We start from the raw sequence: 23,122 nt of genomic DNA on the forward strand, positions 1-23,122 counted from the left end.
TGAGGAGGATTATTTAAGATACTGTTTGAAGGGGTAGGTTTTCGGAAGATTGGCAGGGAGGGACTCCGCTGTCCTAGCTTCAGGGGGAAGCTGGTTCCAGCATTGGGGTGCCAGGACAGAGAAGAGCTTGGACTGGGCTGAGCGGGTAGGTGTGGGAGGGCTAAGAGACCTGAGGTGGCAGAACGGAGTGTTCAGGTTTGGGTGTCGGGTTGGAGCATAGCCTGAAGGTAGGGAGGGGCAGTTCCTCTTGCTGTTCTGTAGCGCCATGGTCATGTAGTTTCCATTTTAATTACTCTTAAATCTCATAAACACATTGTGAAGTAATTACATGAACACGGATTGTTTTAGTCTTAGACTGTTTGTTTATTTAGCCAAAGCTTTTACTTAGCCAGGTCAGATATCTGTCAGGACTGCCATTTCTCCCTGTGGTTTTCTGCAACTGTCATGATTTACAATGCCTGAATCTACCAACTCGCCTGGCAAGGTTTCCTATAAGATTCACTGAAGCTCATTTATTTAATTAAACTGGTTATTTAATTAGAGTGAAGGGCCACTGCAATCACCCAACAGTTGGCCAAAAGTTTATATAAAACTTGCAGGCCAGTGACATCCAGGCAAAGTGGAAAGACTTCTGCTTTAAATAATGAAGTAGGGCATTTCTGGCTCCCTTACACATTCCCTCCTTACTTTGCTAAAATGAGCGTTCTGCTGGTATCTTTCCCATTCTCAGTTCTCCCAAAGTCATAACCTTGACATTGCCTCACAACACAAAGAATTTTGAACAATTACTGTCTGCCTATTCTCATAGGGTTGCTGTGTGTCATCCGGGTGCCATTTATGGGCCTAATTGTGTTAGTGAATATCCCTTATGGCCTTCAAATGACCAGAGAGGGTAAACAGACAACTTGTACCCATGGTATGGCTATATAAAATTGATGGTCATTATGTAATTCTATCATACTTCCTGTCTGGGTAGTAGACCTGGGATGGGGAGAAGGGGCACAGGGGCATGTGCCCCATCAGATTTGTCTCTGTAATGCTACTAGCCACTTAGCAATTTTATGAAGTTAGCTTTAGCTAGCCCAGATCGGTTCCCAACCTTATAACTAGCTACCAAGAAGCCATTTTAGGCTATCAATCAAGTTAGAGTAAAAAGCTATCTTAGCTGGCATGCCTGGTGGCAAGGTTGGTAGACTTTAGAAAAGCAAGCAATAACTAAATATACTGAATAGACTCACATACCTTTCAATCCTTTACCCAGATTCTAGCAGAGATGCAGAGAAACACATTTAGTTTCTTTAAAAAAAAGAACCACCAGTCAGGATAAAGACAGCTCAAGAGGTAAACTTAGATTAGCATAATGATTATGGCTCTAGATTGCAGGAGAATGTTTCAGGTGTTTAAAAAATGCGAAATTCTCCAACTTTAACAGCCCCCCAGTCATCCTCACATACGTTGTGCACCCTCAGATTTTGGGGGTGTATGACACCCCTGAGAAAGGGAGCAGTGTGTGCTGGTCCAGTGAGGGCTCAGAGCCCCTTTTCTATATTTTCTGCAGCTGCACAAACTCTGGGGGCTCTGATCTCACTGGTAGATCCCTCGAAGCAGCATGGGTGATGTGTGATTGGGTATGAGTGTGTTAGCCATAACATTTCAGATGTCAGGGGATTGGTGGGTGGAGAACAAGGGAGAAGCTTCAGGCTTATACAGCCAGGCTGGGGGAATGACATGCATCCTTATCACTGTACAGTAAAAAAGGGTTGGTACTACCACCCAACCATAGGTACTACAAATAAAGACGAGGCCTTTCTGAACAGCACACTGTCTGTGCAAGGAATGAAGTGCAGTGGTTGTTGGGGTATAGATAGTGTATTGGTGTGGTGTACAGGTACTAGTAAGGGATTGGTGGAATGTGTTTTCCTTTTAACACAAGGCATTTTGTTGTAATTATTTTTGGGCAACGGATGAGATGGAAAAATGTCAGGAAAGATTTCACAATGTGCAACTATGGCCTTTACTAAAGGTGACTCAGGTGCTTTGTATTCTAAGGAGAGGTAAGTCTTACAGAACTATGTTTAACAAAAAGCATGGTATTCAGTGAAGGCACTAACCTTCCAAGATCTTATTGCATCACTGAAAACCTGTAATTCATGTTAAACATTGAAAAGTTAAGCAGAATAGAATGGCTGCTTGTAGGATGTGAATAACTGTGAACTAACAAGTTAAATGAATTCCACTCCATAAGGTAAAGCTAAGTAAACTAATCTATCAACTAATATATAATGAGTTGATTTGATTCTGTCCAACTAACAATGTATATCAAGATTGTGTAGGGAGGTCCCAGAAGAAGCTACAATGGCTTCCATTTATGCCATGCATTTGTTATAATGATGTTTGCTCAGGGTGGGAAAGTAATGTAGAATTATGGGGCGGATTTCTGTAGAGTTATTGTATGGGGGTAACAATGTTATATAGTTATGTTAATACACCAGCCTGCCGTTGTACAGTATGTATAGCTCTGTTAAGGTCAATAAAGATCTGCATTATTGTGTTTGTCACACGTATGCTGTTGTAGGAATAGGTAATTACTTCAAAATACAGTATTCACACCCCTTGACTTTTTCCACATTTTGTTGTATTACAGCCTGAATTTAAAATGGATTCAATTGCGATTAAATTTTTTTTAAATTATCACTGACCTACACACAAAACCCCATAATATCAAAGTGGAATTATGTCATACAAATGAAAACCTGAAGTGTCTTGAGTCAATAAGTATTAAACCCCTTTATGGCGACCCTAAATAAGTAAAGATTTGCTTAAACTAGTCACATAATGGGCCTCCCGAGTGGTGCAGTGGTCTAGCTGTGCCGCTAGAGATTCTGGGTTCGAGTCCAGGCTCTGTCTCCGCGACCGGGAGACCCATGGGGCGGCGCACAATTGGCCCAGCGTCGTCCGGGTTAGGGGAGGGTTTGGCCGGCCGGGATGTCCTTGTCCCATCGCGCACTAGCGACTCCTGTGGGCTGGGCGCAGTGCACGCTGACACGTTCGCCAGATGTACTGTGTTTCCTCCGGGCAAATTGGTGCGGCTGGCTTCCGGGTTAAGTGTGCATTGTGTCAAGAAGCAGTGCGGTTGGGTTGTGTTTCGGAGGACGCACGGCTCTCGACCTTCGCCTCTCCCGAGTCCGTACGGGAGTTGCACCGATGAGACCAGACTGTAACTACCAATTAGATAGATACCACGAAATTGGGGAGGAAAAAGGGCAATTTTCTTTTTTCAACTGGTCACATAATAAGTTGCCAGTACTCTGTGTGCAATAATACTGTTTAACATGACTTTTGAATGACTACCTCTTCTCTGCTGTACCCCACAAAACAATTATCTGTAAGATCCCTCAGTTGAGAAGTGAATTTCAACCACAAAGACCAGGTAGGTTTTCCAATGCCTTGTAAAGAAGCAGACATTGAATATCCCTTTGAACATGGTGGTTATATTGTTACACTTTGGATGGTGTATCAATACACCCAGTCACTGCAAAGATACAGGCGTCCTTCCTAACTCAGTTGCCGTAGAGGGGGTACACCAAATAAAAATGTGATAAACATTTATAAAAAATGAAACAATTAAAAAAATATATTATTCACATTTTCAAACACTCCATTTATATTTTCCAACGGGGCTATACATTTGGGTGAGGTATTTTTCTTGCCTGAGTAGCCTCGTTCCACTGCCAAAAATAAAATGTGTTAAATAAAATGTAACAACACAATGTCAAATACAGGTAGCCTAGTCAAATAATTAACATCCACTCACATTAACCGTTACTCTCTCGCGGGAATTCCACTAACGGTCCGTATGTAGCCAAACGTAGCTACTGCTCATGTTGGTATCTGTACTGATGGCGCAAAAGCCATGATGGGGAGATATAGTGGAGTGGTAACGCGCGTGCAAGCAGTTGCTCCCGACGCCACTTGGGTACACTGCAGCATCCACCGAGAGGCTCTTGCTGCCAAGGGAATGCCTGACAGCTTGAAAGACGTTTTGGACACTACAGTGTAAATGGTTGACTTTGTTAAAGCAAGGCCCCTGAACTCTCGTGTATTTTCTGCACTATGCAATGATATGGGCAGCGACCATGTAACGATTTTACAACATACAGAAGTGCGCTGGTTATCAAAGGGAAAAGTATTGACACGTTTCTTTGAATTGAGAGACGAGCTTAAAGTTTTCTTTACTGACCATAATTTTCACTTGTCTGACCGCTTGCATGATGACGAGTTTCTCACACGACTGGCCTATCTGGGTGATATTATTTCTCGCCTGAATGATCTGAGTCTAGGATTACAGGGACTCTTCGCAACTATATTCAATGTGCAGGACAAAATTGAGGCTATGATTAAGAAGTTGGAGCTTTTCTCTGTCGGCATTAACAAGGACAACACACAGGTCTTTCCATCATTTGTATGATTTTTGTGTGCAAATGAACTCAAGCTTACGGACAATGTCAAATGTGCTATAGCGAAGCACCTGAGTGAGTTGGGTGCGCAATTACGCAGGTACTTTCCCGATACGGATGACACAAACAACTGGATTCGTTATCCCTTTCATGTCCTGCCTCCAGTCCACTTACCGATATCTGAATAAGAGAGCCTCATCGAAATTGCAACAAGCGGTTCTGTGAAAATTTAATTTAATCAGAAGCCACTGCCAGATATATGGATTGGGCTGCGCTCAGAGTATCCTGCCTTGGCAAATCGCGCTGTTAAGACACTGATGCCCTTTGCAACCACGTACATAATGTGAGAGGGGATTCTCGGCCCTCACTAGCATGAAAACTAAATACAGGCACAGACTGTGTGTGGAAAATGATTTAAGACTGAGACTCTCTCCAATACAACTCAACATTGCAGAGTTATGTGCATCCTTTCAAGCACACCCTTCTCATTAACCTGTGGTGAGTTATTCACAATTTTAGATGAACAAATAAGGTTTTATATGTAAGATGGTTAAATAAAGAGCAACATTTTTGATTATTATTATTATTTGTGCCCTGGTCCTATAAGAGCTCTTTGTCACTTCCCACGAGCCGGGTTGTGACAAAAACTCACACTCATTCTTGTTTAATAAATGTATCGTATAGTGTGTGTGTGGCAGACTTATTATGATGGCAAAAACCAACATTTGAGAGTGCTCTGACCCTGGTGTTAGAGGGGATACACAGCTGGAGGTTGAATGTTTGAAGGGGTACGGGACTATAAAAAGTTTGGGAACCACTGCCGTAGAGGAAGTAAACCGCTCAGGGATTTCACCATGAGGCCAATGGTGACTTTAAAAAATAATTTACCCCCATTTTCTCCCCCATTTCGTGATAGTCAATTGCGATCAAATTACGATATCTTCTCATCGCTGCAACTCCCCAACTGGCTTGGGAGAAGCGAAGGTTGAGTCATGCGTCCTCCGAAACATGACCCGCCAAACCGCGCTTTTTAACACCCGCCCGCTTAACCCGGAAGCCAGTAGCACCAACGTGTGGAGGAAACACCTTTCAACTGACAACCGAATTTAGCCTCTTGTGATTTTAGTTAAACTCATATGATTATTTGGGATAGCTGAAGTACCATTGTCTGCATTCTGGATCACCACTCGTTAATTAATCATCTCCCCTGTTCACACCATCTTGTTCCCCCCTTGAAGTAACAGCTCGACAAGCCCTCTGATGTCTGAGGAGGTACTGTAATTGAAGGGGTTCATACTGATGCTCAGAAGTCACTCTCGTCTGGACATCCCTTCAATATTTATTAACCTGTGTCTTTCCAATAGTCCTTGAAGTCTACTTGACAACTCTTGTTAAGCCCCTCTTACTTTAATGAGGGGAACCTACATTTTTCTGGCAGAACTACCATGCGGCCTCTTGTCAATGGCAATTACAGCTCTGGAACCCTGCTTGTCCTACTTGCTCTGTCTTTGGGAGTGGCTTGGGAATCCTGTGATCAGAGACTCCATCTTCTGTGTTTTAATTGGGAGTTTGGAAGTCCCGCCTAGAGATGCAGGCCTCTGTGAGTCAGTAACTCTAGTAACAGATGCCACCTCACCATAGGTGTTGATTAATTGCATGGAAAAGCTCTCTGACCCTGCATACAGCTTTGTGGTTTTACAACAAGGAACCAAAGTAGGCCTACAAAGTAACTTGCAGTATACAGTTTGCTGTCTCCATTTAATCTATCGACAAAAAAAGCCCAATTTAATAATGGAATCTATTTTGACGTGGGCTTACCTCTCACTGGTGCTCTAATGTTGATTTGTATGGAGCCTAATTGATTCATTAAGCTGTTTGTATGCGACGCTAAATTCACTGAGATCAATCAGAGGCGTGTTAAACCTTCTATTCTTCCTTTTCATAATAAGAGATGGAGAGAGATACTAATTACTAAGTTGTGTGCCCTGAGCACAAGGGAAAGGTTATTTAGAGAGATGCTTTCTCTGATGTCTGATAAATGTCATGCAAAAATAGATTTTCCTTGATACTGCTAGAATGTATTATGTATATATTTGGGCAAAAGCCTCCTATTAGAGGACAACAGGGTTGTCACGTTTGTCGTATGGAGGAAGAGAGAAGGACCAAGGCGCAGCGTGATATAAATACATTCTTCTTATTTATTTACTGAAACGAAGAACACTAAACACACTATCAAAATAACAAACGAACGCAACGCTATACAATGAATAAGTGCAGACACAGGCAACTTACACATAGACAATAACCCACGAAATACCCAACGGAATATGGCTGCCTAAATATGGTTCCCAATCAGAGACAACAATAAACAGCTGCCTCTAATTGAGAACCAATCTAGGCAACCATAGACATACAAACACCTAGACAAGTAACACCCCATAAACATACAAAACCCCTAGACAAGACAAAACACATACATCCCCCATGTCACACCCTGACCTAACCAAAATAATAAAGAAAACAAAGATAACTAAGGTCAGGGCGTGACAAGGGTGCTATAATCATTTGTATTATTTTTTATGTTAACGGAATAGCTGAATACATGTTGTAAAGCATTTAATTGGGAAAGACTCTGGCTATTAGGCAGTGTTGGGCCAAGTATTAGAGAGGAGTACAAAGAGATGTGGTGGCTGCAAAGCCTTGGTGATGAGAATATTAATTATAATTGTGTGAACTTCTATGATCAGTAGCCTAGGCTAGGATGTGATACTTTGAGAGTGAGACCACATGAATTAGGCCATTATAATTAATTATATTAGTGCCAGAGAAGGATTAATGCACAGCATTTAAGGTTTAAGACATGAAGTAGATATTACTGCAGCCTTCTCAATCATTATCATGAAATTGTGGGGAAACAAATAGATTACATACTATTCGCTAGTTACATTAGCCAAAATGCTCAATGAGCCTCTTCACTGTGGGTCAACAGTTTGTTGATATGAGAAAACTTGTGAATAAATGTTGGAAATAATACAAATAGAATCTCCAGTTACTGAACAATGCTTTGTTAATGGATTTAGTACCATCTGGCTGTGCTCAACTTACGAGAAGGACCACAGTGGAAATAAGCCTGCAGGCTTTATTATGTATCCCACATCATTTGATGTAGGCCTATTCACTGTTGGGCTGGAACAGACTTCTATGTACATTTAACGATCAAATAAAAATATAAAAACATGGGGTAACCAACAGTGGTCCAATTGGAAAGCCAGTAGGATGCTAGTTGTATTTAAAACAACAATCTGTAAGAAAGAATGACAAAATATAACTATTTTAAAATAGATTGTGTTCGTAAAATGTATACAGTATGTAAAAGCTGGAAGTCAAAGTCTAAGTGTTGTTGTTCATTAGTTTACTTCAATTATGGGAGGGGTGGTAGGGTTAGTGGAAAATAATATAGGAAAAACATATATATATATATATACACTACCGTTAAAAAGTTTGGGGTCACTAACAAATGTCCATGTTTTTGAAAGAAAAGCTATTTTTTTGTCCATTAAAATAACATCAAATTGATCAGAAATACAGTGTAGACATTGTTAATGCTGTAAATGACTATTGTAGCTGGAAACAACAGCTGATTTTTTAAATGGAATATCTACATAGGCGTACAGAGGTCCATTATCAGCAACCATCACTCCTGTGTTCCAATGGCACATTGTGTTAGCTAATCCAAGTTTATCATTTTGAAAGGCTAATTGATCATTAGAAAACCCTTTTGCAATTATGTTAGCACAGCTGAAAACTGTTGTTCTGATTAAAGAAGCAATAAAACTGGCCTTCTTTAGACTAGTTGAATATCTGCATTTGTGGGTTTGATTACAGGCTCAAAATGTCCAGAAACAAAGAACTTTCTTCTGAAACTCGTCAGTATATTCTTGCTCTGAGAAATTAAGGCTATTCCATGCGAGAAATTGCCAAGAAACTGAAGATCTCGTACAATGCTGTGTACTACTCCCTTCACAGAACAGCGCAAACTGGCTCTAACCAGAATAGAAAGAGTGGGAGGCCCCGGTGCAAAACTGAGCAAGAGGACAAGTACATTAGAGTGTCTAGTTTGAGAAACAGACGCCACACAAGTCATCAACTGGCAGCTTCATTAAATAATACCCGCAAAACACCAGTCTCAACGTCAACAGTGAAGAGGCGACTCCGGGATGATGGCCTCCTAGGCAGAGTTGCAAAGAAAAAGCCATATCTCAGACTGGCCAATAAAAAGAAAAGATTAAGATGGGTAAAAGAACACAGACACTGGACAGAGGAAGATTGGAAAAAAGTGTTATGGACAGACAAATCTAAGTTTGAGGTGTTTGGATCACAAAGAAGAACATTCGTGAGATGCAGAAAAAATGAAAAGATGCTGGAGGAGTGCTTGACGCCATCTGTCAAGCATGGTGGAGGCAATGTGATGATCTGGGGGTGCTTTGATGCTGGTAAAGTGGGAGATTTGTAAAGGGTAAAAGGGATCTTGAAGAAGGAAGACTACCACTCCATTTTGCAATGCCATGCCATACCCTGTGGACGGCACTTAATTGGAGCCAATTTCATCCTACAACAGGGCAATGACCCAAAGCACAGCTCCAAACTATGCAAGAACCATTTAGGGAAGAAGCAGTCAGCTGGTATTCTGTCTATATTGGAGTGCCCAGCACAGTCACCGGATCTCAACCCTATTGAGCTGTTCTGGGAGCAGCTTGACCGTATGGTACGTAACAAGTGCCCATCAAGCCAATCCAAATTGTGGGAGGTGCTTCAGGAAGCATGGGGTGAAATCTCTTCAGATTACCTCAACAAATTGACAACTAGAATACCAAAGGTCTGCAAGGCTGTACTTGCTGCAAATGGAGGATTCTTTGACGAAAGCAAAGTTTGAAGGACACTATTTTTTTCAATTAAAAATCATTATTTATAACCTTGTCAACGTCTTGACTATATTTGCTATTCATTTGGCAACTCATTTCATGTATGTTTTCATGGAAAACAAGGACATTTCTAAGTGACCCCAAACTTTTGAACGGTAGTATATATACATACACACATACATACATACAGTTGAAGTCGGAAGTTTACATACACTTAGGTTGGAGTCATTAAAACTAGTTTTTCAACCACTCCACAAATTTCTTGTTAACAAACTGTAGTTTTGGCAAGTCGGTTAGGACATCTACTTAAACAGGTTGGAAAATTCCAGAAAATTATGTAATGGCTTTAGAAGCTTGCTAATTGACATTATTTGAGTCAATTGGAGGTGTAACTGTGGATGTATTTCAAGGCCTACCTTCAAACTCAGTGCCTCTTTGCTTGACATCATGGGAAAATCTAAAGAAATCAGCCAAGACCTCAGAAAAAACATTGTAGACCTCCACAAGTCTGGTTCATCCTTGGGAGCAATTTACAAATGCCTGAAGGTACCACATTCATCTGTACAAACAATAGTACGCAAGTATAAACACCATGGGACCACGCAGCCGTCATACCGCTCAGGAAGGAGGCGCGTTCTGTCTCCTAGAGATGAACGTACCTTGGTGCGAAAAGTGCAAATCAATCGCAGAACAACAGCAAAGGACCATGTGAAGATGCTGGAGGAAACAGGTACAAAAGTATCTATATCCACAGTAAAACGAGTCCTATATCGACATAACCTGAAAGGCCGCTCAGCAAGGAAGAAGCCACTGCTCCAAAACTGCCATAAAAAAAGCCAGACTACGGTTTGCAACTGCACATGGGGACAAAGATCGTACTTTTTGGAGAAATGTCCTCTGGTCTGATGAAACAAAAATAGAACTGTTTAGCCATAATGACCATCGTTATGTTTGGAGGAAAAATGGGGATGCTTGCAAGCCGAAGAACACCATCCCAACCGTGAAGCACGGGGGTGGCAGCATCATGTTGTGGGGGTGCTTTGCTGCAGGAGGGACTGGTGCACTTCACAAAGTAGATGGCATCATGAGGCAGGAAAATTATGTGGATATATTGAAGCAACATCTCAAGACATCAGTCAGGAAGTTAAAGCTTGGTTGTAAATGGGTCTTCCAATTGGACAATGACCCCAAGACACTTTCAAAGTTGTGGCAAAATGGCTTAAGGACAACAAAGTCAAGGTATTGGAGTGGCCATCACAAATCCCTGACCGCAATCCTATAGAAAATTTGTGTGCATAACTGAAAAAGCGTGTGCGAGCAAGGAGGCCTACAAACCTGACTCAGTAACACCAGCTCTGTCAGGAGGAATGGGCCAAAATTCACCCAACTTATTGTGGGAAGCTTGTGGAAGGCTACCCAAAATGTTTGAGCCAAGTTAAACAATTTAAAGGCAATGCTACCAAATACTAATGTATGTAAACTTCTGACCCATTGGGAATGTGATGAAAGAAATAAAATCTGAAATAAATCCTTCTCTCTACTATTATTCTGACATTTCACATTCCTAAAATAAGTGGTGATCCTAACTGACCTAAAACAGGGAATTTTTACTAGGATTAAATGTCAGGGATTGTGAAAAACTGAATTTAAATGTATTTGGCTAAAGTGTATGTAAACTTCCGATTTCAACTGTACATACATACATACATATTTTTAAGTTGTTTGTGTGTGTATGTATGTATGTATATAAATATGTATGTGTGCTTATATACAAAGTACCAGTCAAGAATTTGGATACACCTACTCATTCCAGGGTTTTTCTTTATTTTTACTATATTCTACATTGTAGAATAATAGGGAAGACATCAAAACTATGAAATAACACATATGGAATCATGTCGTAACCAAAAAAATCACAACATATTTTATATTTGAGATTCTTCAAATAGTCACCCTTTGCCTTGATGACAGCTTTGCACACTCTTGACATTCTCTTCATGAAGCCGTCTTCATGAGGTCGTCACCTGGAATGCATTTCAATTAACAGCTGTGCCTTAAAAGTGAATTTGTGGAATTTCTTTCTTAATGCGTTGAGCCTATCAGTTCTGTTGTGACAAGGTAGGGGGGTAGAAGATAGCCCTATTTGGTAAAATACCAAGTCCATATTATGGAAAGAACAGCTCAAATAAGCAAAGAGAAACAACAGTCCATCATTACTTTAAGACATGAAGGTCAGTCAATCCAGAAAGTCGCAAAAACCATCAAGGGATATGATGAAACTGGCTCTCATGAGGACCACCACAGGAATGGAAGACCCAGAGTTACCTCTGCTGCAGAGGATAAGTTCATTGGAGTTACCAGCCTCAGACATTGCAGCCCAATTAAGTGCTTCACAGAGTTCAAGTAACAGGCACATCTCAACATCAACTGTTCAGAGGAGACTGTGTGAATCAGGCATTCATGGTCAAATTGCTGCAAAGAAACCACTACTAATGGACACCAATAAGAAGAGACTTGCTTGGGCCAAGAAACACGATCAATGGACATTAGACTGGTGGAAATTTGTCCTTTGGTCTGGAGTCCAAATTGGAGATGTTTGGTTCCAAACGCCATGTCTTTCTGAGACGCGGTGTGCGTGAACGGACGATCTCCGTATTTGTATTTCCCACCGTGAAGCATGGAGCAGGAGGTGTTATGGTGTGGGGGTGCTTTGTTGGTGACACTGTCTGTGATTTATTTATAATTCAAGGCACACGTAACCAGCATGGCAACCACAGCATTCTGCAGCGATACGCCATCCCATCTGGTTTGGGCTTAGTGGGACTATAACTTGTTTTTCAACAGGACAATGACGCAACCCCTGTCTTTGCTTTGTCACTATGGGGTATTGTGTGTAGATTAATGAGGATAAAAAAACGAATGTAATTAATTTTTGAATAAGGCTGTAACATAACAAAATGTGGAAAAAGTAAAGGGTTCTGAATACTTTCCGAAGGTACTGTATTTACCAAAAAATATATGGGGGATTGGAAATGATCTATCTGCAATCTACAATCTATCTGCAATATAAAAGCTGATCTACCCCCTAAATATATATATACAGCTCTGGAAAAAATTAAGAAATCACTGCAAAATGATCAGTTTCCCTGGTTTTACTATTTATAGGTATGTGTTTGGGTAAAATTAACATTTTTGTTTTATTCTATAAACTACTGACAACATTTTTCCCAAATAAAAATATTGTCATTTAGAGCATTTATTTGCAGAAAATGACAATTGGCAAATAAGTTCATATTCATTTTTAAACAACACAATACTAATGTTTTAACTTGGGAAGAGTTCAGAAATCAATATTTGGTGGAATAACCCTGATTTTCAATCACAGCTTTCATGCGTCTTGGCATGGCGCTCAGTGGTGAAGCTGAGGCAGGCTGTAATGTATGCAGGAGGAAGCAGTGGAGATCGAGAGGGAGGTTAGTACAGTGGTTCCTAAATGTGGGGTCCTCTGAGAAAATCTGTACTAATTTTATCAAACAAGTTAGGGACTTTAAATAAATAAATAAATATATATATATACAGCTCCACATGTCCCATCTTCCATATAGGCCTTGGCTACATCAAATGCAATTAGGCTACAGTTAAAAACAATTAATATGTTTGGTTGTCGCTGATGCTATTTGTCAGTGTGAATAATTTCTCATATTTCCCCCCTTTCAGGGGTATGACATTACAATTGTATGCCACTATAGCTAATAGGCTATGTGTTTGTAGATGACTGAGGTGCATGAACCAATAGCAGCCAAGGTGATAATGGCTGGGATAATTTTTCCATAATGGCTGCTGTTGCTGGTAGCAAGCATGACGACGAAAATGGCAGTTTATTTAAACTAGCAGTCATTCAATCTTCCCGGTGTAACAGTTGGGATAATGAGCAATTCGGAGTACAACACATTTCTCATCCCCGGATTAAGGTACATTTTCTGAGCAATATTTCGTACCGTTCCGTGGTCTCTTAATATACACAGGAATGCTGTCCGACCCTATTGCAGCTGTAAGAAAGCTGGTCAGATCTGCTGGCTACCACCTCATCGACACTGACCATGAAGGTAGGCTCCGCCTAATCTGTTACACAAACTGCTGGATCGTTTTATAATCCACTGCGACAATGTTGCAAACGCTCAAATGATACATTCTCTGATAAATCGCTACAATATTGTAAACAATGTTTATTCTGTCAAATTCGAGAATGCATGGACAAGCGTCTCAAACCCCCATCACTCCTCCTTCGATGGTGTCTCCACGGAGTGTGATTGGATTAGAGACGGTTACCCTTTCCCCTCTAACCCGGTGATGTTGGCTGTTTCCTGCTCTCACTACTCGACTGCCGAAGCTGCACTGAACACAGCTCAGATACCGGACGCTTTAATCAAAGCAAAAGCCTATCAGACAATTATTTCACATTCAAACAGACAGCAATGCGAAGGAAATCGAGGATATTACTATGCTTTGCTGTCCTCTGGGTGCTTGGCATAGCATATTATTTCTATTCAGGAACAACGTTGAGTCGAAAGGTATGTTTCCCCGACTCTTTTCTGAGCTTATTGAAAATTCATTAGAGCTCGCTAACACGAGAATTCAGTACATGTAATGGCTTCAAGATAAAAGCGAAGCATGTTGTGTAGATTTTTATCATGGCTATTTTGATAGTCTGCTAATATTATGGAACGCAAATTCCGAGTGTATACCGTTAAGAAATATATTGTTTCCATGATCAACTAGATTATTTTTATTTGCTTAATAGGAATACAGCTATTGCATGCTTTGAAGGTTGTGCTGTCTGGTAGCTAATCGTAGCGTAGTCTGATTAATCAGGCTGTAATACACAATTCATTTGTATATACAGCCTGAAACTAATGCCTACAAAATCGTGTAAATTGGACAATATACCACGTCTAGGGTCTTTTCTTAGGCAACACACAACGCAGTGTCTGGATACAGCCCTTAGCCATGGTATATTGGCCATATACTACAACCCCCTGAGGTGCATTATTGCTATTATAGACTGGTTACCAAAGTAGGTAGAGCAGTAAAAAATTTACATTTACATAATGTTCCTTACAAGCCAGAATGGCATTAGCTTCAGGCCGTATATACCAATTAATCGGACTAATCGTAGCCTATCATTTTGATGTGTGATTGAATAGCTAGGCCATTGTAACCACTTTATCAAGAGCTGTGTTTAATGCACACACCACTTCCTTAATTCAACTATGACTGCTGCAATAGTTGAAGGAAGTAGCCTATATCGGCTACATTGTAACAAAATTTGCAAACCAAGGTTTGCCATTGTTTAAAACCCCTGCTTATCTATGGTCATATGATTACAAGTGAGGAATAGGCTATTGCCTGTTGTTTATAACCTAAGTACTGTATAGCTCTCTCCCAAGCCTTTCACTCTTCTTTCTCTGTTACCGTTAATAAACAAAAATGACGAGGTCAAACATTTCACTTATTATTAAGCTGTGCATTCAGCAAATATATTAAAGTGGGTTATCATGTAACCAACCCCTGTGATAACACCTGTCCCCTTTATTGGGCCACTATTTGCTCTCCTCTTGTCAGTGTGTGCTCTGTCATTTGGCACCTTTCATTTGACATTATGATGATAGGTGGTGCAGCTAGATAAGGAACCTATTGACATTCTGATTTGATTAACAAAGACCCAGTCTCCACTAAAGGCAGTTATCAGTGAGTAGTTTCCAATTTCCCTGGCGAGTGCAAGGCAGAGGGATGCCTCAAGGCCAAATCACATCACAAGGAACTGCTCAGGAACGCCACCACTGTGCTAAGCTCCCACGTTGGACTCAAATAGGGGTGATGACAATGCTGCTGGTTTCCTGTCTGTGGGAAGGGGGCATCTGATGTCTGACTTTTGTTGTGGAGGGAGATGAGCCTGCAACAGAATTAGGGCTGGGAATTGCCAGGGACCTCACGATATTATCGCAATATTTAGGTGCCGATATACGATATGTTTTACGATTCTATATGTTTAGCGATTTTGTGATTCAATGTTCCCAACATATTGCTCACCATATGTCTGCTGCAGAGAGACTATAGAGCCATGAGAAAATTAGTTTTGATCAGTCATAGAAAAAAAATGCTGAAAACAAATTTGCTCCCGATTTTTAAAAAGAAGATGGAGGACAAGCTATGATGGAAAATTACTGCAATTTTGTTGCAGGTACAGCAAACTAGCACTATTGTCAAAACGGTACAATATATTGTCAAATAATATCCCGGTATGTACAGTGCCTTCAGAAAGTAGTCATACCTCTTGACTTATACCACATGTTGTGTTTGCCAATCTTGGTGTTCTCTGGCAAATGCCAAACGTCCTGCATGGTGTTGGGCTGTAAGCACAACCCCCACCTGTGGATGTCGGGCCCTCATACCACCCTCGTGGAGTCTGTTTCTGACCGTTTGAGCAGACACCTGCACATTTGTGGCCTGCTGGAGGTCATTTTGCAGGGCTCTGGCAGTGCTCCTCCTGCTCCTCCTTGCACAAAGGCGGAGGTAGCGGTCCTGCTGCTGGGTTGTTGCCCTCCTACGGCCTCCTCCACATCTCCTGATGTACTGGCCTGTCTCCTGGTAGCGCCTCCATGCTCTGGACACTACGCTGACAGACACAGCAAACCTTCTTGCCACAGCTCGCATTGATGTGCCATCCTGGATGAGCTGCACTACCTGAGACACTTGTGTGGGTTGTAGACTCCGTCTCATGCTACCACTAGAGTGAAAGCACCGCCAGCATTCAAAAGTGACCAAAACATCAGCCAGGAAGCATAGGAACTGAGAAGTGGTCTGTGGTCACCACCTGCAGAACCACTCCTTTATTGGGGGTGTCTTGCTAATTGCCTATAATTTCCACCTTTTGTCTATTCCATTTGCACAACAGCATGTGAAATGTATTGTCAATCAGTGTTGCTTCCTAAGTGGACAGTTTGATTGACTTGGAGTTACATTGTGTTGTTTAAGTGTTCCCTTTATTTTTTTGAGCAGTGTATATGTGTATATATATAATCTCACAAAAGTGAGTACACCCCTCACATTTTTGTAAATATTTGAGTATCTTTTCATGTGACAACACTGAAGAAATGACACTTTGCTACAATTTAAAGTAGTGAGTGTACAGCTTGTATAACAGTGTAAATTTGCTGTCCCCTCAAAATAACTCAACATACAGCCATTAATGTCTAAACCGCTGGCAACAAAAGTGAGTACACCCCTAAGTGAAAATGTCCAAATTGGGCCCAAAGTGTCAATATTTTGTGTGGCCACCATCATTTTCCAGCACTGCCTTAACCCTCTTGGGCATGGAGTTCACCAGAGCCTCACATGTTGCCACTGGAGTCCTCTTCCACTCCTCCGTGACGACATCACGGAGCTGGTGGATGTTAGAGACCTTGCACTCCTCCACCTTCCGTTTGAGGATGCCCCACAGATGCTCAATAGGGTTTAGGTCTGGAGACATGCTTGGCCAGTCCATCACCTTTACCCTCAGCTTCTTTAGCAAGGCAGTGGTCGTCTTGGAGGTGTGTTTGGGGTCGTTATCATGTTGGAATACTGCCCTGCGGCCCAGTCTCCGAAGGGAGGGGATCATGCTCTGCTTCAGTATGTCACTGTACATGTTGGCATTCATGGTTCCCTCAATGAACTGTAGCTCCCCAGTGCCGGCAGCACTCATGCAGCCCCAGACCATGACACTCCCACCACCATGCTTGACTGTAGGCAAGACACACTTGTCTTTGTACTCCTCACCTGGTTACCGCCACACACGCTTGACACCATCTGAACCAAATAAGTTTATCTTGGTCTCATCAGACCACAGGACATGGTTCCAGTAATCCATGTCCTTAGTCTGCTTGTCTTCAGCAAACTGTTTGCGGGCTTTCTTGTGCATCACCTTTAGAAGAGGCTTCCTTCTGGGACGACAGCCATGCAGACCAATTTGATGTAGTGTACGGCGTATGGTCTGAGCACTGACAGGCTGACCCCCCAACCCTTCAACCTCTGCAGCAATGCTGGCAGCACTCATATGTCTATTTCCCAAAGACAACCTCTGGATATGACGCTGAGCACGTGCACTCAACTTCTTTGGTCGACCATGGCGAGGCCTGTTCTGAGTGGAACCTGTCCAGTTAAACCGCTGTATGGCCTTGGCCACCGTGCTGCAGCTCAGTTTCAGGGTCTTGGCAATCTTCTTATAGCCCAGGCCATCTTTATGTAGAGCAACAATTCTTTTTTTCAGATCCTCAGAGAGTTCTTTGCCATGTTGAACTTCCAGTGACCAGTCAGTATGAGGGAGTGTGAGAGCGATGACACCAAATTTAACACACCTGCTCCCCATTCACACCTGAGACCTTGTAACACTAACGAGTCACATGACACCGGGGAGGGAAAATGGATAATTGGGCCCAATTTGGACATTTTCACTTAGGGGTGTACTCACTTTTGTTGCCAGCGGTTTAGACATTAATGGCTGTGTTGAGTTATTTTGAGGGGACAGCAAATGTACACTGTTATACAAGCTGTACACTCACTACTTTACATTGTAGCAAAGTGTCATTTCTTCAGTGTTGTCACATGAAAAGATATACTCAAATATTTACAAAAATGTGAGGGGTGTACTCACGTTTGTGATATATATATATATATACTTTTCACCTTTATTTAACCAGGTAGGCTAGTGGAGAAGTTCTCATTTATAACTGCAACCTGGCCAAGATAAAGCAAAGCAGTAGAACACATACAACAACGCAAAGTTACACATGGAATAAACACAATATACAGTCAATACTACAGTAGAAAAAGTCTATATACAGTGTCTGCAAATGAGGTAGGATAAGAGGTAAAGGCAATAAATAGGCCATGGTGGTGAAGTAATTACAATATACCAATTAAACACTGGAGTGATAGATGTGCAGAAGATGAATGTGCAAGTAGAGATACTGGGATGCAAAGGAGCAAGATAAATACAGTATTGGGATGAGGTAGTTGGATGGGCTATGTACAGGTGCAGTGATCTGTGAGCTGCTCTGACAGCTGGTGGTTAAAGCTAGTGAGGGAGATATGAGTCTCCAGCTTCAGTGATTTTTGCAGTTTGTTCCAGTCATTGGCAGCAGAGAACTGGAAGGAAAGGCAGCCAAAGGAGGAATTGGCTTTGGGGGTGACCAGTGAGATATACCTGCTGGAGCACGTGCTACGGGTGGGTGCTGCTATGGTGACCAGTGAGCTGAGATAAGTCGGGGCTTTACCTAGCAAAAACTTGTAGATGACCTGGAGCCAGTGGGTTTGGCGACGAGTATGAAGCGAGGGCCAGCCAACGAGAGCGTACAGGTCGCAGTGGTGGGTAGTATATAGGGCTTTGGTGACAAAACGGATGGCACTGTGATAGACTGCATCTAATTTGTTGAGTAGAGTGTTGGAGGCTATTTTGTAGATGACATCGTCGAGGATCGGTAGGATGGTCAGTTTTACGAGGGTGTGTTTGGCAGCATGAGTGAAGTATGCTTTGTTGTGAAATAGGATGCCGATTCTAGATTTAATTTTGGATTGGAGATGCTTAATGTGAGTCTGGAAGGAGAATTTACAGTCTAGCCAGACACCTAGAGTTGAAGTCGGAAGTTTACATACACCTTAGCCAACTAAATTTAAACTCAGTTTTTCATAATTCCTGACATTTAATCCTCGTAAACATTCCCTGTCTTAGGTTAGTTAGGATCACCACTTTATTTTAAGAATGTGAAATGTCAGAATAATAGTAGAGAAGGATTTATTTAAGCTTTTATTTCTTTCATCACATTCCCAGTGGGTCATATACTCAATTAGTATTTGGTAGCATTGCCTTTAAATTGTTTAACTTGGGTCAAATGTTTTGGGCAGCCTTCCACAAGCTTCCCACAATAAGTTGGGTGAATTGTGGCCCATTCCTCCTGACAGAGCTGATGTAACTGAGTCAGGTTTGTAGGCCTCCTCAATCGCACACGCTTTTTCAGTTCTTCCCACAAAGTTTCTATAGGATTGAGGTCAGGGCTTTGTGTTAGCCACTCCAATACCATGCCTTTGTTGTCCTTAAGCCATTTTGTTTAACTTTGGAATTATGCTTGGGGTCATTGTCCATTTGGAAGACCCATTTGCGACCAAACTTTAATTTGTTGCTTCAATATATCCACATAATTTTCCTGCCTCATGATGCCATCTATTTTGTGAAGTGCACCAGTCCCTCCTGCAGCAAAGCACCCCCACAACATGATGCTGCCACCCCCGTGCTTCACGGTTGGGATGGTGTTCTTCGGCTTGCAAGCCTCCCCATTTTTCCTCCAAACATAACGATGGTCATTATGGCCAAACAGTTCTATTTTTGTTTCATCAGACCAGAGGACATTTCTCCAAAAAGTACGATCTTTGTCCCCATGTGCAGTTGCAAACCGTAGTCTGGCTTTTTTAATGGCGGTTTTGGAGTGGTGGCTTCTTCCTTGCTGAACGGCCTTTCAGGTTATGTCGACATAGGACTCGTTTCACTGTGGATATAGATACTTTTGTACTGTTTCCTCCAGCATCTTCACAAGGTCCTTTGCTGTTGTTCTGGGATTGATTTGCACTTTTCACACCAAAGTACGTTCATCTCTATGAGAAAGAATGCGTCAATTTCCTGAGCAGTATGATGGCTGCGTGGTCCCATGGTGTTTATACTTGCGTACCATTGTTTGTACAGATGAACGTGGTACCTTCAGGAGTTTGGAAATTGCTCCCAAGGATGAACCAGACTTGTGGAGGTCTACAATTTTTTTTCTGAGGTCTTGGCTGATTTCTTTTGATTTTCCCATGATGTCAGTTTGACAGTTGGCCTTGAAATACATCCACAGATACACCTCCAAATGATGTAAATTTGCCTATCAGAAGCTTCTAAAGCCATGACAACATTTTCTGAAATTTTCCAAGCTGTTTAAAGGCACAGCCAACTTAGCGTATGTTAACTTCTGACCCACTAAAATTGTGATACAGTGAATTATAAGTGAAAAAATCTGTCTGTAAACAATTGTTGGAAAAGTGACTTGTGTCATGCACAAAGTAGATGTCCTAACCGACTTGCCATAACTGTAGTTTGTTAACAATACATTTGTGGAGTGGTTGAAAAATTAGTTTTAATGACTGCAACCTAAGTGTATGTCAACGTCAGACTTCAACTGTAGGTAGTTGTCTACATATTCTAAGTCAGAACCCTCCAGAGTAGTGATGCTGGACGGGCGGGCAGGTGCGGGCAGTGATCGGTTGAAGAGCATGCATTTAGTTTTACTTGCATTTAAGAGCAGTTGGAGGGCACGGAAGGAGAGTTGTATGCCATTGAAGCTCGTCTGGAGGTTAGTTAACACAGTGTCCAACGAAGGGCCAGAAGTATACAGAATTGTGTCGTCTGCGTAGAGGTAAATCAGAGAATCACCAACAGCAAGAGCGACATCATTGATGTATACAGAGAAAAGAGTCGGCCCGAGAATTGAACCCTGTTGCACCCCCATAGAGACTGCCAGAGGTCCGGACAACAGGCCCTCCGTTTTGATCTACTGAACTCTATCAGAGAAGTAGTTGGTGAACCAAGCGAGGCAATCATTTGAGAAACCAAGGCTGTTGAGTCTGCCAATAAGAATGTTGTGATTCTCAGAGTCGAAAGCCTTGGCCAGGTTGATGAATACAGCTGCACAGTATTGGCTCTTATCGATGGCGGTTATGATATCGTTTAGGACCTTGAGCATGACTGAGGTGCACCCATGACCAGCTCGGAAACCAGATTGCATAGTGGAGAAGGTACGGTGGGATTCGAAATGGTCGGTGATCTGTTTGTTAACTTGGCTTTCGAAGGCCTTAGAAAGGCAGGGTAGGATAGATATAGGTCTGTAGCAGTTTTGGTCTAGAGTGTCTCCCCCTTTTGAAGAGGGCGATGACCGCGGCAGCTTTCCAATCTTTGGGGATCTCGGACGATACGAAAGAGGTTGAAAAGGCTAGTAATAGGGGCTGCAACAATTTCGGCGGATAGTTATAGAGAGGGTTCAGATTGTCTAGCCCGGCTGATTTGTAGGGGTCCAAAATTTGCAGCTCTTTCAGAACATCAGCTGTCTGGATTTGGGTGAAGGAGAAATGGGGGAGGCTTTGGTGAGTTGCAGGGCAGTTGACCAGGGTAGGGGTAGCCAGGTGGCCAGCCGTAGAAAAATGCTTATTGAAATTCTCAATTATAGTGGATTTATCGGTGGTGACAATGTTTCTTAGCCTCAGGGCAGTGGGCAGCTGGGAGGAGGTGCTCTTATTCTCCATGGACTTTACAGTGTCCCAGAACTTTTTAAAGTTTTGCTAAAGCTGCCTTAGCTTTCCTAACTGCCTTTGTATATTGGTTCCTAACTTCCCTGAAAAGTTGCATATCACGGGGGCTATTCAATGCTAATGCAGTATGCCACATGATGTTTTTGTGCTGGTCAAGGGCAGTCAGGTCTGGAGTGAACCAAGGGCTATATCTGTTCCTTGTTCTATATTTTTTGAATGGGGCATGCTTATTTAAAATGGTGAGGAAGGCACTTTTTAAAGAATAACCAGGCATCCTCTACTGACGGTATGAGGTCAATATCCTTCCAGGATACTTTGGCCAGGTCGTATAGAAACGCCTGCTCGCTGAAGTGTTAGGGAACGTTTGACTGTGATGAGGGGTGGTCGTTTGACCGCAGACCCATTACTGATGCAGGCAATGAGGCAGTGATCGCTGAGATGTTGGTTGAAAACAGTGGAGGTGTATTTGTAGTAGAGGTCGACCGATTATGATTTTTCAACACCGATTCCGATTTATTGGAGGACCAAAAATAGCCGATACCGATTAATCGGCCGATTTTAAAAATAAAATAAATAAAAATTATTTATGTATTTGTAATAATGACAATTACAACAATACTGAATGAACACTTATTTTAACTTAATATAATACATCAATCAAATCAATTTAGCCTCAAATAAATAATGAAACATGTTCAATTTGGTTTAAATAATGCAAAAACAAAGTGTTGGAGAAGAAAGTAAAAGTGCAATATGTGCCCTGTAAAAAAAAGCTAACGTTTAAGTTCCTTGCTCAGAACATGAGAACAACTGAAAGCTGGTGGTTCCTTTTAACATGAGTCTTCAATATTCCCAGGTAAGAAGTTTTAGGTTGTTGTTATTATAGGACTATTTCTCTCTCTACCATTTGTATTTCATATACCTTTGACTATTGGATGTTCCAGTTTAGGTCACCTAACAGCACGAGCTCTGAAGATAGATGGGGGGCAATCGATTCACATATGGTGTCCAGGGCACAGCTGGGGGTAGAGGGTGGTCTATAGCAAGCGGCAACGATGAGAGACTTGTTTCTGGAAAGGTGGATTTTTAAAAGTAGAAGCTCAAACTGTATATTGTTTTTCTCACCCATCTACACACAATAACCCATAATGACAAAGTGAAACATGTTTTTAGAGATGTTTTCATATGTATTGAAATATAATGCAGACATTTCTAATTTACTTAAGTATTCAACCCCCTGAGTCAATACATGTTAGAATACATGTTAAAATCACCTTTGGCAGGGATTACAGCTGTGAGTCTTTCTGGGTAAAAGGTGCTGGATGGTCAATCCGGCATCTGTGTTGCCGTGCAGCATTTACGGTGATACAG

At 41.8% G+C, this 23,122-nt stretch overlaps 1 protein-coding gene across 1 annotated transcript in view; it reads left to right on the forward strand.

Moving 5' to 3' along the window:
• The first annotated feature begins 13,768 nt into the window (after nt 1–13,768).
• galnt2 (UDP-N-acetyl-alpha-D-galactosamine:polypeptide N-acetylgalactosaminyltransferase 2) overlaps nt 13,769–23,122 on the forward strand; it is a 99,502-nt gene continuing 90,148 nt past the window's right edge. The window contains exon 1 of the mRNA XM_038974818.1: nt 13,769–13,950. Coding sequence (XP_038830746.1) covers nt 13,855–13,950 — 96 coding nt within the window. The 5' untranslated portion in view covers nt 13,769–13,854. The remainder of the gene's footprint in view (nt 13,951–23,122) is intronic.

Source organism: Salvelinus namaycush, chromosome 35 (assembly GCF_016432855.1).
Source record: "Salvelinus namaycush isolate Seneca chromosome 35, SaNama_1.0, whole genome shotgun sequence".
In the NCBI taxonomy this organism is placed as follows: Eukaryota; Metazoa; Chordata; class Actinopteri; order Salmoniformes; family Salmonidae; genus Salvelinus; species Salvelinus namaycush.